Genomic DNA, 15,231 nt, shown 5'->3' with positions numbered 1-15,231 from the left:
CACTGACCGAAATATTTACAAAAACAAGGTTTGGTCTCAATCCTTTCACCTTGGAGGCTCTGTGCAGGAATGGTACATTGTAATCCCTTGTGACTGAAGAAAGGGAAACAGACAGCTTTACTCAAAAATCACTCGAGACCAAGAATTCAGTAGGGAGTGGAGGGGGCAATATGACAGGATTCAACCTGAAGCTATTTGCTAACAGTAATTTGAGAAAGAAAAAGCAATCAGTCACAAGATACCCTACGATTCCTGTTTCCTGCCAAAGCAGTACAACCAGTTCTGCATATTGATGTTAACTCGGCTTAAATACATTTGAGCTGTAAAAACAAGGAGCCAGGCATGAGGGGCGTTTCTATGATCCCAGCTACTCTGGAGGCTGAGGCAGGAAGATCATTTGAGCCCAGGAGTTCAAAGCCAGCCTAGGTAACATATCAAGATCTGTCTGTAAAAAAAATTAAAAATGAAATTATCCAGGCACGGTGGTGTACGCCTATGGTCCTGGCTGCCTGGGAGGCTAAGGCAGGAGGATCGCTTGAGCTCAAGAGTTTGAGATGCTATGAGCTATGATGATGCCACTGCATTCTAGCCTGGGACAATAGAGTAAGATGTGATCTTAAAAAAAAATACATATCTCTTAAGTAGAGTAGGATAATAGCAAAGACTTTAACCCAATTTAAAAAAAAAAAAGAAAAAAGCCAAAAACCTTATCCAACCCTCCCATTAACTCCCTGCTGCCCTAAAGGACTTTAAAAGTGACCAAACCTTCAATGACATACCTAAAAAGTAAGGCCTAAAATACAAATGCCCCAAGGAATAGAACAAGGAACTTCTCAATTAGGAACTCTGGGGTTCTCTCTTAGTTATAACTAAGTTGGAATCAACTTCACAAAATAAAAAGTGAAGTGACGACAGAGGTGAAGTCTAGAGTCACGTGGGCAAACAGCCCTCAGGCCAACTCTGAGGGTAGTTGAGAAAGGGTAGTTTTCACCTTTTTAAAACATTAAAAAAACATGTTTAGCAGTATTTAATGACATGAGAAAACCCCATGAACATAATTCAGAGTTAAACCTGGAAAATAAAACAATAAGCCTGGGTATTGGGCCACAGCCATGACCCCCTGTGTTCATGACTGCTCCCAGCCCACAATGAAGCTGGGACAGACACAAGGCTCAAAAGGCAAAGTGTTCACTATCTGGCCTGCACAGAAAAGATTCACCAACCCCACATCTGGAGCCTGTGGGGGGATAGCTGAAGGCCTGACTTCGGAGATTCAGGGGTCTCCTCTCCCCTAGGCAGAGCTCTGCTCAGATACTGGGCCGGTGTCTAAGCTAATGTCTCTCAGCTGCAGACCCACCCTGTCAGGACAATCTGGCAGTTTCTCAGAAAACTAAACACATTCTTATCACACAATCCAGCAATTATGCCCCTTGGTATTTACCCAAGGAACTTGGAAATTACATCTACACAAAAACCTTCACACAAATATTTACAGCAGCTTTATTTGTAATTGCCAGGACTTGAAAATAACCAAGATGTCCTTCAGTAGGTGAACAGATTAATAAAGTGCAGCCCCTCCAAGCAATGCAATACTAGTCAGCATACAATGAAATGAGCTATCACACCATGAAAAAACATGGACGAAACAAATGCAGATTACTGAGTGAAAGACATCAATCTGAAAGGCCACACGCTGTATGATTCCCAGTATGACATTCTCGAAAGGGCAAGACAATGAAGACAGCAAAAGGGTCCGTGGTTGCCAGAAGTTAGGGGGAGGGAAGGATGGACAGGTGGAATACAGGATGTTCAGGGCAGTGAAACCACCTGAATGATAATATAATGGTGGATACAAGTCACATGCATTTGTCACACCCATAAACCACATCACCAACAGTGAATCCTAATGTCAACCATGCACTTTGGGTGATGACATCAATGTAGGTTCATGACTTGTAACAAATGTACCAATCTCAGTGGGGGATGCTGAGTAGGGGCTGCGAACATGTGGAGGGAAGAGGTATGTGGAAAAGAAGTCTCTGTACTTCTCTGCTGTGAGCCTATACTTTTCTAAAAAATAAAGCTTATAAAAAGCAAAAACCTACTAATTAAAAAATCTATACACAACAGACCACAGGACATGGTTTGCCAATGCCTTCTCTAACATACCATGTAGTTTAGTAACTCATTTTCTATTATATACTTCTCTAGCTCTCCTCTCCCCTCCAGAGTAGGAGTTCCTCAAGGTCAGAGATCTTAGTCTATTGTGTTTACTACTTATTTCCCAGTGCTAACATGTGCCTGGCACACAGTAGATTCTCAACCAGTACTCCTGAATGGAAGTATGAATGACTCATAATATTTTATTTAAGGCCCTCAGTATCGTGGTGAGCCATTATAATGAATGTCATTGGTATTCTACCCAGATCTCAGAATCCTCTGCACCAGCACTGGGTGTCCATCCCCCAGCCCTTGAATTCTCTGTTGCTAAAGGCTCCCACCTGTAGCCTTCCTTAGAGTACTACCCTGGACCCAGATCCAGAACTGGACATGTCTGAGAGTTTATATCCAGAAAGAGAACCCATAATCAATGATACAGGAATATGAAAGCTCAGCTTCCTACCCTTACTGTGTGACACAAACTTTGTGGCATACCCTATGCTTCAGAACTCCCATGGAATCTTTAAGCCTAAGATTTCTCCAGAAATCATACCCTTAGTTGGTTTCTTCTTCTTTATCCTACCCTTCTCCTATTCCATTATTGCTCTCTCCTGGAAGCACTTCCTTAACAAATCTCCTGCCCAGGAATCCTCATGTCAGAATCTGATTCTGAAGAATAGGTTCTAAGACAGATTCAATATTGGAGTTATCAGGCATATAATCCAAATGAACTATGAATATTCAAAGATATGAAATATGGAACCACAAAGAATGAACAAACAATGAGATACTATGATAATGAACAATGTATCTAGGGAAAAAGGCAAATTGAACTCATAAAAAAGTTACTAAAATAAACTCAGTACATAGTTTAAACAGATTAGCCATTGCTAAAAAGAGAATTGATGAACTGGAAGAAATTTATTCTTAAAAACTCAGGGACAGGACGGCACCTGTGGTTCAGTTGGTAGGGCACCGGCCAATATACTGAGGGTGGCAGGTTCAAACCCAGCCCTAGCCAAACGGCAACAAAAAAATAGTTGGGCACTCTGGTGGGCGCCTGTAGTCCCAGCTACTCGGGAGGCTGAGACAAGAGAATCACCTAAGACCAAGAGCTGGAGGTTGCTGTGACCTGTGACGCCACTGTACTCTACTGAGGGCAATGAAGTGAGACTCTGTCTCAAAAAAAAAAAAAAAAAAAAAAAATACAGGGACACAGAAAATAAGAGATTAAAAGACAAGATGACAAAATAAGATACTTCAATATCCATGTACTCAAAATCCTTGTAGGGAAAAGAGATCCAGCAGTCCCACTCATGGGTATGCACCCTGCACAGACTCTTGCACTTGTATACTTGGAAACATATATGAGAATATTAAACATAGCATTGTTTACAATAGCTCCATATTGGAAAGAGCTATAATTTTCATCAAGAGGACAATAATTCATAGCAAACTCCCATAATAGAACATGACATAGCAATAAAAATAGATGTTCTATGACTATAGGCAATAACCTGGATACCTTAGAGAAACAGTCTTATAGAACACAAAAAATAAGCAAAACCAAACAATATGTTATTTAAGATAAATATAAAATAGGAGTATTTTTAAGGCAAGGAAACAGTAAATAGAAAATACACAGGATTTATTACCTCTGGTGGGAAGGCAGGGGGATGAGACCTAAAAGGTACACAAGATACTGATAATGTTCTAGGTCTTAGGCTGGGTGGTAGAGTCACAGATGTTCATTTTAGTGTTATTCTTGAGTTTACATAAGTGATCTATTCTTTTGTATATATTAAATGTTATATTTAGAGTGATGTTTGCAGGGTCTCTACAACAAATGGTATAAACGAATATGAAGATGCTTAAGGGGTCTTTGCAGTCAGACAGACCAGGGCTGGAATCTTATGTCTTACTGTGTCTTTGAGCAGGTTTCTTATCTTGGATAGACCTAAATTTTCTCACAAAATAATGTCAATAAGTCAGGTGCAATGGAAAAACAAAACCAAAAAACCACTGGCAATAATATCTACCTCAAAGGGTTTGGGATTTAAGTAAGATTTCTAGGCATAAGCTTCATGGTAGGATGGACTTATTATCCACCTACGCAACCCTAGTGAACAGAACATGCATGGCAGGGCCAAGTCCTCCTCCTTCCAAAATAGTAAAGTCTGCATGAGTTTTGAGGTGGTTGTTTAACTTTTTGATTTTTGTCTTAAAGATTGACATTTTGGCTCGGCACCTGTGGCTCAAGTGGCTAAGGTGCCAGCCACATACACCTAAGGTGGTGGGTTCGAATCCAGCCCGGACCCGCCAAACAACAATGATGGCTGCAACCAAAAAAATAGCCAGGCATTGTGGCGGGTGCCTGTGGTCCCAGCTACTTGGGAGGCGGAGGCAGGAGACTCGCTTGAGCCCAGGAGTTGGAGGTTGCTATGAGCTGTGAAGCCACGGCACTCTACCCAGGGGGATAGGTTGTGGCTTTTTTTCAAAAAAAAAAAAAAAAAAAGATTGACATTTTTCTTGGTATTGGCTGTCTATAACTATATGGAAGAACTAACTTCTCTGGGTTCAAGTTCTTAATTTATAAAACAATATTGTACTAGGGTAAAACAATGTTGTATTGGGGTATACAACTGTTTGTTTTTTATTTTTGAGACAGAGTCTCACTTTATCACCCTTAGTAGAGTGCTGTGACATCATAGCTCACAGTAACCTCAAACTCCTGCGCTTAATGGATTGGTTTTTGTTTTTTAAGAGACAGGGTCTTGCTCTGTCATATAGGCTGGAGTGTAGTGGTGTCATCATAGCTCACTGTGGCCCCAAATACTGGGGCTCAAGCAATCTTCCCAGTTCAGCCTCCCAAGTAGCTGGAACTACAGGTACACACCACCACATCCAGTTAATTTCTAATATTTTGTAGAGTTGGGGTCTATGTTTGCCCAGGCTAGTTTCAAACTCCTGGCCTCAAGTGATCCTCCCAATTTGGCCCTGAGATTAGTCATGAACCATTTGTACCCAGTCAAAATTTAATGCCTCTAGCCCAAGATCATATAAAATGATGAATTAAGTATATTTTTCTACAAAAATATAAATTCTAGTCACAAATCCCAGGTCTGAGATTGTCAGAGTCACGTTCAGTGATGGCCAGCTCAGACGGGTGTGCAGCGCAGTCAGGCTGTGTTCGCCTTCTAACATGCTGCACTAGTTTGGTTCCTCCACCTCTGTCACTTTCTGCCTTTTTCTTTGGTTCCTACTCTTCTACCCCTTGTGACTACCATTTCTAAAACTTAGCCCTGACCATTCTTAGCATTTGAGAAGTTCACTCACTCTCATGTATCAACTAGTGTAGTTGTCAGTTATTAACAACCACACAGTAATTCCAGCCCTTTCTCCTCACAAGAGTACCGATAAACCTCTGAGATCCAGGAGCAGTTTAATTTGGGTCCTGCCATCACTGGATCAATGCAGGTCAGAAAACCCTGAGGGACTTCTGTCCTAAGACGTAATGCCCCTGCACCTCTAGCTGTGATAGGAAGAAGCAGGTCATTCTGCCCAGATGGAGCACAGGTACCCTGCTCTCCAGCCTTGTAGACAGAGAAACGAGTCTTCAAGCTCACTTAGGTGCAAAGCCTGAGACTCACAGCAGCCTCCCAACACCCACCTGGCATCTCCTCAACCCAAAGGATCCTATCCTATAAGAAGAGCTCTGTCTCTGGTTGTAATTCATGTTCCAGCCTTTATCAACTCAGAGGTACCACAATCACCATCAAACAAGAAAGTGAAGTCACAGATATTTACAGGATCAAGGATATGATAAGCAAGACCAACTGAGAGAAATTCATTTCAGTTCCTCCCGGAAGGCATCAGCTGACCCACCTGATGTTGTCCAGGGCATCTGTTATCTGCTGTTGCTCAACATCATAGAGTTTCACCTTGAAGCCTCCACTTGCAAACAGCATAGCCCAGCTTCGCCCAATGAGTCCACTAAAGGGAAATAAAATTAAGAAAGGATGCAAGTTAACTTAATTGAATACCTTTCCATTCCTAAGACAGATGAGTTTTTTTAGTTATATGGTATACTATACTGAAAATATTTACACAGAGGGAAACTGAGGCACCGAGGGATTAAGTCCACAGAGGTTATAGCTGCCAGAGCCACGAGAAGAAACCCAGCAGCCTGACTCGATCCTTACTTTCAATGACTACACTGCACCTGCTGCCTCAGACCTACTGGAGAATGAAAAAGCCATGCAGAGGCTTTTCAAAGGGCCATTCAAAGGTTTGAAAGTCAAAGTATGGAACATATCTGGAGTCCAAACTTTGGTTTCTAATCCCATTCTCCAATAAAAGGAGGCAGAAATTCTTGGAGAAATGACTAATTCTAGGGATGAACCAGGAAGTACACAAGATGAGCCTGGAGCAGTTTGCAGTGCCAGAAAGAAAGTGCTCCGAAAAGTTAAAGATCCTATGTTGACCGGCACATCACAAGGACATGAGTGCCCACTATAAGAGCTCCCAATGGCTAAAGCTAGAACACCTAGAGCAACAGGAATAAAGTAACATTGGATTATGAAACAAGGCCCAGAGTAAATATCCATGAATACTGACATAAATGTCTGAATATGTAAATGCAGAAGAAGCCAATCTCTGGCAGAATGCTGGTAAATTTACACAGCTGCTCCACCCTAAGAGGCAGAGTCACTCCCTGTAGAGGATGCCAAGAGCCAGATGACCTCTGAGCAAGATGATCTGCAGCTGGGGGATGGACCTTCGGGCAATTAGTTGGCAGGTGCTCCTTACGAACAAAGCCCAAGCCCATGGCGATCCTTAGGCACTGTCGTCATTGTGTAATATTCCCCTCACCTGTATTGTACTGTTTCAATAAAAGGCTAGTGTGGAGGTTGCTTGGGCCTACCCTGAAAGCAAGGTTAGGCCTGCCTCCTACAAGCTTGTACTTCTAATCCATGTGGCCTGGGTGATTGAGACCAGGGCCATGGGGCCCTAAAGGTTGCAACAACTCCCCGTTCAGTAGTGTGGGCTGCACAGGGCACTTCCTTCTAGGGAGCACAGTGCAGGCAGGGGGGTACTGGGGCAACTTAGCAGTAGGGAAACCTGACAAATGCCTCATCCTCAGCCAGGTGTTCAAGGCCAGTATCAACAGTGATGGCTGAGTGTGTGCCCTTGACACATGACAAGAAGGGCACTTTGCCTTGGTGGCCATCTTTCCCCAAACCCACAGCTCTAGTGTACTCAAGAGGAAAACATCAGACAGACCCCTGTTGTGGCCAATGCTCCCCAAGGTCCTCAAAAACAAAGGAAGTCTGAGAAACTGTCACGGTCTAGAGCAGTCGAAACAGAAGTGATAAGTAGATGTAATTTGGTGTTCTGGATGGAATCTGGGACAGAAAAGGGACATTGCCTATACTAAATATGTAGGCTTTTTCTGCACCACGATCCCTAAACAATGTAGTATAATGACTACATTGTAGTACATGTACATAACATTGACATTGTCTCTGGTACTGTAAGTAACCCGGAGAGGATGTCAGCAAACGCAAGGATGTGCCTGGGTTCCGTGCCAGCACTACATCATTTCACGTCCAGGACTTGAGCACCCGTGGATTTTAGTATCCACAGGCAGTCCTGGATCCCATCATCCATGGATATTGGAGGACAAGTGCACTTATTTCTGCACTTTGCTATATGACATAATTCATTAAAATGTTTTTAAGAAGAGAAATCCTTACCTAATTTGTAGTTTAATATGCAACTCCTCAAAATAACCCATCCCTGCTATGCACATAAAAGCTTTACCACATACTGATCTGATTGGGGACCAGATCAAGCTGACTAGCCCTCAGTCCTTGAGAGTAATCTCAGATCCCTCTACCTGCTAGGTGCTCTGACATCCATGTCTGCCAGACAGTGGGGGAGAGGCCAGCACCCAGGAGAAAGGAGGCTGTATAGAAATGGGGGTGCTCCATTGGTCTAGAGGTCAAAGACTTTCCAGAGGTAAGACAGGTTCATCCCATCAAACAGACCTCGCCCCCACCCCCAGCTTGATTTCCATCACCAGGGACCAGTGTGCAGGGGGAGCCACCAAAGAGGGGAAGGAAACGCTTTTTTCTTTTCTTTTTTTTTTTTTTTCAAATTTCAGATTAATATGAGGGTTGAAATGATTAGGTTACACTGAGTTTCTAAGTAAAGTTCAAGTTGTAGTTGAGCCCTTCACCCAGGGGGGGTGTGTATGCCCTCACATTGTGCACATTCAGGGAGAAGGAAGCTTTCTGAAGATCATTCTTGATTAGTAAAGGTGACATCACTGCTTAAACCTCCACTGCCCAGGGAGGGAGCCCCTGCTAACACTGCAAAATAGCTGTCTGAGCTGAGGTATACTAGTAAGTGTAATAACACTATGATAATAAATATTATGTGCACAAATATAAATAGGTAAACAAGTATAAGATACACACTGGGTTTTGAAGACAGTGTAAAATATTGTCTTTTTGCATGACTTATTGAAATAACACATAAATATTGTTAAAACACAGTATCAAAATTAATTTCACCTGTTTTCTTTTACTTTTTCTCTTTTTTTATTTCCTGTAGAGATGGGGTCTATGTTGCCCAGGCTGGTCTTGAACTCCTGTCCTCACATGATCCTCTTGCCTTGGCCTCCCAAAACACTGAGATTACAGGTGAGAGCCACTGCAACTGGCATTTAACTTTTTAAATTTAACTACTAGAAAATGTAATTACATACATAGCCTGCATTTGTGGCTCACTTTACTTTTCTAATGGGTAATAGTGTTGTAAATCATTTATCTCAGGGGTCTGTTTGGTGTCAGGATGCTGAGTTCCATCCTCACCCCTGCTACCACTATGCTCTTACAGAAATCAGGAGTCAGTCATATGCCCAAGAGGACAGCAGCTCTTCATCTACAAAGGCAGTGAGATGGGAGGTAGGAAGCAGAGATTTGCGCTAGAGCAGTTTTCAAACTTTCCAAACATATTTTTTCAACATCCAAGTCACCATGGCCCTCATGTTTGCATATTGCTTGCCAAATAAATTGACCCTACTGTTTATAGTGAAAAATCACTATAATACAATGTTCAAAAGGAAATAATAAATATACAAAAATTCCTGTAAGTCCAGAAGAAAAAGATGAACACACCAAGTGGGTTGGAGGCTCAGATAAAGTCTGAAGAAGCAATAAAAAACCTGAAAACATATTCAACTGCCTTAGTCTAATAAATATACGTATCAACCTAACAACGGCAAATAAAATATATCTCAGACTTGCAGAGATTGAAGACTGACCACTCTCAGCGGTTGGTGAAATTACAGAGAAACAGGCACGTTTACCCTGTGGTGGAGGAATGTGATCCGGCATAAACCATCTGGAAGGCAGCCTAACAGCCTGTATCAAAAGTGTGTTTATAACATTAGACTAGGAATTTTACTTTTAGAATCTTAGGTTAACAAGGGGAATGCAGACAGATATCCATTCACAGAATTTATATTAGCTAAAATGTTAAAAACTAACCATCGAATATTCAGAATTAGTAAATTAAATTACTTACAAAGCAAATATAGAAAATTTTTAACGACTGAATATAGAAGTAGGTATGCAGGAAATTTTTTCTATACTTTCAATGTTTATCATACCAAGTTGAGGAAATTAGTTATATTTCATATAACATGTGTTAAAGGCAAAGCAGGTTTATCTCTATTGTAGCAGGCTGCAGGACCTGTATTGGCCATCTTCCTTGAGAACCTGCAGCAGAGAGCTGACTCCTGGGACACAGCTGGTGTCCCTCCCTGACCTCACAGCTCACACCTATGTAGTCACTGATGAGCCGGCAGGACATGCACACCTGGCCGGAGACAGGCAATCAGCGGCTCACTAGCACCTGTGCTCTCTGTACCCACGCAGAGCTGAGCCAATCAAATTTCTTCTCCTGAAAACGAGACCCAAACTATGGAAACAATGAATCAGTAACCAGCACTGTGCCTGAAAGAGCACAACGTTAAGGCTGGGACAATGTACAGGACGAACTCACAGGGGAGGTAAGAAAGCCAGCAAAGCAAGAAGGGAGCATCTACAGAGGAGCCCCATCTAGGAGAGACATAGAGATCAGACTTGGCTTTCTTACCCCACAGGCCCCAAAATAATTGGCTTCCTGTCCTGAGCACCTGTGACCTCTTATTAACTTCTGAATGGCCAGATACCTGGGGACCATGTAAGGGGAGCCCATGATAGAGGTACTTTGAGCTCTTTCCCATCCTTATATGCTTTAAGTTAAGGCTTCTAGACTCCTAAATCTCACCCGGGACTGCAGAAGGCTAATCCATACAAACACAGTATGCAAAGCAGCAGGGGGGATAATAAACTGAATCAACTCTATCATGAATGCCACTTTGAATAAACCTCTAGATATATCTAAGTAAGTAATATCTAAGGTTATTTATTGCATAAAAGTTGAAGTAAAACTTCTTATACTTGTGATCTAAGTCTACAATGAAACTTTGCCAATAAGAACCACTAAATAGTTTTTAGGAAGGGCACATTTAATGTTTAAGCCGACTCATGAGGCAACAGGAGCATCCTAAGGCTTGCTGGGTGTGTGTGTCTGTGTTATGTTCATAAATTAGCAGGAAATCCCTTGGTACTTCAAAGAAATTTTATACTTCAGACTTTCTTGCAAAGAATGCACATATCGTAGCTGGATGTTGTGGCGGGCGCCAGTGGTCCCAGCTACTCCAGAGGCTGAGGCAAGAGAATCACCTAAGCCAGGAGTTGGAGGTTGCTGTGACGCCACGACACTCTACCGAGGGCAATAAAGCGAGACTCTGTCTCTACAAAAAAAAATGCACATATCACCCCATAGAAAATTTTTGGTATTTAAAAACAAATGGAGACTCAGGCCAGGTGTCCATGTGCTGCCTTCCCCTAGTTTAGGGGATGCCTGTTTAATGTAAAGCAATATCCTACTGAACATTAGGAAAAAACAGACAATCTCTGTTACACACACCCAAACATCCGTCTGCTAGGACTAGGCATGGTGGTTACACAACTGCTGACAAGACAGTTTCTGCCCTAAAGGGAAGGCCCCAGATGCAGAGATTTTCCTGGAGATGGTTCCTGAGCTCAGTCTTGAGGGAGTGTGCTTCTTAAAAAGGAAAGTGGGTAGGAGAAGGGCATGCAAGGCACCAGCACAGAACGGTCTCCTCCAGACAGGGCCCCTGTTCTAAACAAGCTCAAGGCCTAAGTGGTGGATGTTCAAAACTGTTACCCAGGGTAAGTGATTCAGAAACAGTGTTACACGAAAGGTAAGCCTGAACAAGGAAAGCCTGAGCACGCTGCTCACCTGCAAACTTATTAACTTCAAGATACCTATCTCTATTCCCAGTCTTAAAAGTTGTCACTACCAGATTTTCCCTCGGTGTTCCTGCAGCCCTGAACCCAAGAGGGTTTTCCCTCCTCCCTTAACTCTCTAAATTTAACCCACTTTCCCCCTTTCAAGCCCACCATTCTGAAGGGACTCGCCATGGATGCTCACAGAAAGCTAAGTGGCCCTGAGGAAGAGGGGCCTTAGGGGACAGGTTAACAGAAAAAAAAAAAAAAAATTGAGACTATTTCTAGCAAGTGCTTCTAAAATTAATAAATCTGGAAACTGATAAAGAGGAAAAGCAGGTTCCTGAAATTGAAATATGTAAATTTTGATCTGCTAAAACCCAACCGGGTTTTAGCAAATTAATTTACATTCCCCAAGCCCTATTTAAGTGCCTATTCCTTGGAATCACCTATAGGGCTAGGAAAGAGGTAAGAAGAGTGGCAAGAATGAAAGGATGAAAACAGCACTGCCTGTGTGTCTGAAAGAAGCAGAGCTGGGTGTCTGTCGGGGGCTAGGGAAAAGGGAAAGACAGGACTTTCATAACCAGAAAATACAGAAACAAGCTGAAGCCTCAGGTAATTCCTGTGGTCCTTAAAGTCTGTACAATCCCTTAATTCTGTGTCAACCTCCCTCAAAGAATCAGAGGTAAACTGATTGCCAACAGCAGCTCCCTCTTCGGAGACTAAACCACCCACAGCCGGGTAACTACACAATCAAAGTGCTTAAGTTTATTGGCTGCACTTGGAACACCACTCCAGGGCAGCACCCAAGATTCACAAAACTCCAGCCCTTGACCTTCCATGACTATGTAAGATAAACATAATTACTGCAATGGGTGCAAAGTGTACTTTTTATATTCCCTCACTTTTCAGCCACAGGCACCTATGGTCCCAGAAAGTACAAAGGCACAGGGAATTCCACTGCTCTGAGACCTTCCTTCAAGAGCCCTAGAGGAAAAACGCTGAGCCCTGGGACTCATCTCCAGACAGGGCCACAAACTAATGGGCTGGAGAGGGAGCTGGCAGGCCCACACTTCATGGCATAAAGGGACACAAAGTGCCACCAAAAAGGTGCTTTTAACTGTCAATAGCAAGTATTAAGACACTGACAGATTGCTAACAACGTAAAGGTACACCTGAGTGTCCTCCTTCTTTAAATGAAAATAGCAAGTTAAGGTGGGGGGGATGGAAGCACGAAGCAGAAGTCAATTTGGACGGCATTTAGGCTGTTAAAGTGATACGCCTGGAAAACTGGCTCCATCGCCTCCTCAACCCCCTACTCCGACCCCCGCTAACACCATTTAGGAAAGCCCTGTTTGTTCCTCAGCACCTGTTCGATCTCTGGCGAGGGTACCAGCCTCCAGACAGGAACGCGCCCTGGAGGGAGATTTAACCCAGCGCCGTCCAGACCCAGCCCTCTGTTTTAGACGCTTCTAAACGACTATGATCTATGGTAAACTGCTTAATCTCAGTTTTTTCCTTTTTGTTTTGTTTTGGGGGTTTTTGAGACAGTTTCACTTTGTCGCCCCCCCCCCCACAGTGTAGTGGTGTCACAGCTGACAGCAACCACAGAATCTTGGGTTCAAGTGCTTCTCTTGCCGCAGCCTCCCGACTAGCTGGGACTACAGGCGCCCGCCACGACGCCCGGTTATTTTTAGAGGCGGGGTTCGGGGTGGTCTTTCACTCTTGCTCAGTCTGGTCTCGAACTCATGCGCTCAGGCGATCGGCCCGTCTCGGTCTCTCAAAGTGCTGGGATTACAGACGAGAGCCCCCGCGCCCGGCCTCAATCTCAGTTTTCTTATTCGGAAATAAAAACACAGTTCTCGCAGGATTACCGCCTGAATTCCTTTCGTTAGTACACAATGCCCAGAGCGCCTCCGTGGACTTTCTGGCACACCCAGCACTACTCAACAGATGCGACAACCGCTCTGCAGCCCCGGTTGCGCTGTCAGCTTTTCAAGCCTCCGGGAGAGCCAGCACCACGGGAAACAAAACAGCACTCTACAGCGTGATGAAGACTTGCCAAGCCACCGCCGCTGCCCTGGGCGCTCCTCCCAGCCCAGCCAGCTCCGTGCGGGGCGCGGCAAGGGCCACGGGGCACTGGGAAGGCGGAAGGCTGGCGGCTGGCACGGGCTACGCCGCTCCCACCCGCTCGCAGGGCCGGCGACCCGGGCGCCATCCCGAGGGCCTTACGCGCGGGGTACCGCTCTCCCTGGGCTCCAGTGGCAACAGCGTGGGGCTCGGAGTCCTGTACCTGCCAACGATCGCCACCCCGCCGTGCTCCGCGGACGCCATGGCCAGGTCTGAGTGGGCCCGAGGCGCGCACGCCAGCTCCGAGACAGGGCGCGGCGGGCTTCGGGGCTCCGCGCTGGGGGGCGGGCCCCGTGCCGGTTGGCCCGGCGACGCCGGGGGGCGGGGCGGGGCGGCTGTTCAGCCCCGGTGGGCGGTGCCGCGGGCAGAACTCCAGCCCCGGACGCCGGGCGCTAACTAGTTGGGTACGGGTGACGCGGGAGGATCAAACCCTTCGGACGCCACTAAGTCACTGTTTCATTTTTCAGCTTCTAACCGTGCGCGTAAGATCCGTGTACACAGAAAGGGACAACACCAGGCTGGCACAAGGCTCGACTGCGGAAGCCTCGCGGAGAAACCTTCAGGAGAGCTCCCCTTGACTGGCATAAGCTGAGCTTCAGCACAGATCGCTCAGGCCTTCAAGCCTGGTCCTGGCTGTGTCTGCCCTGCAGTGGGTTTCTAGAGAGAACCGTGCCGCCTTGCCGCACAGCTGAGAGCCAAGGCCCTGCTCTGTGTGAAAGCAGAAAAAGAAACCTCTAGATGCACGAATCCGTGGGTTCCCGTGCTAACTGCACTTCCTCCTCCTGGTTCATGTATAAGAAAAAGGAAATGCCCTACTGTCCTGACTCCTAGCTATTTCTGGAGCCGGGAACAAACAGGCGGGAGGAAAAGGCATCACACGTTGTTTGACAACAGTTTGTGCCCACACAGCGCATGATGAGGCGGAAACAGAACAGCTGTCCAGTTGAAGACGATTAGACAGCGCTCAGACTGGAAACGCGCCAACACTGACCGACTCGGATGATAGACAGAGCTCTGTCTGTCTTTGTTTTCCCCAAGTCAGGAACATGGAAAGAAAAGTCTCTGAGGGAAGAGTTAGTACGTGAAAGTGTTCTTTTAAACCTATCAATAAACATTTGAAATAGTATGCAATCTCACTTGGAATGAAAAACAGCACACAATAAAGATGTCATCTTTCACCCATAAATTTGGCTGAACTATGTAGATTGATAGTATTCCCATATCTGCAACACAGTCTTTCAGACATGCAACTCTTTCACACAATCTGAAGGCAGCTCAAGTTGGCCTGTCCTTTTTGGAGTAAATGGTACTTGATGTTGTTGGGAGAAGACTCAGCGTGGGACCTGAGCATCCCTGTGAGTTCTGGCTGAGTGCACCAGATCCCATGTCTTCCCCCTCCTGATGCGCAACAGTTTCCTTAGCTACACACGCAGGCATCTAACTAGCCCAGCACCCACAGGGTAAGTACCCTGTGACCACTCACTACTGGGACTGTGGGCACTCAGCAACTGGCCTGTTTTCAGCTCCCTATAAGGTCTGTTCTTTGGTTAAAAAAAAAAAAAAGTGCTGGTAC

The 15,231-nt window shown here is 44.9% G+C and overlaps 1 protein-coding gene across 1 annotated transcript in view; it reads right to left on the bottom strand.

The window, feature by feature from the left end:
* The window catches only part of CRYL1 (crystallin lambda 1), a 109,604-nt gene extending 95,710 nt beyond the window's left edge, over positions 1 to 13,894 (bottom strand). The window contains exons 1-2 of the mRNA XM_012809513.2: positions 13,822 to 13,894; positions 6,046 to 6,153 (exon numbers count right to left, since the gene is read on the bottom strand). Coding sequence (XP_012664967.2) covers positions 6,046 to 6,153; positions 13,822 to 13,862 — 149 coding nt within the window. The 5' untranslated portion in view covers positions 13,863 to 13,894. The remainder of the gene's footprint in view (positions 1 to 6,045; positions 6,154 to 13,821) is intronic.
* Positions 13,895 to 15,231: the final 1,337 nt, after the last annotated feature.

This window comes from Otolemur garnettii, unplaced genomic scaffold (assembly GCF_000181295.1).
Source record: "Otolemur garnettii isolate 467f Iridium unplaced genomic scaffold, OtoGar3 scaffold00106, whole genome shotgun sequence".
Taxonomy (NCBI): Eukaryota; Metazoa; Chordata; class Mammalia; order Primates; family Galagidae; genus Otolemur; species Otolemur garnettii.
This window is presented reverse-complemented; position numbering and strand designations above follow the sequence as displayed.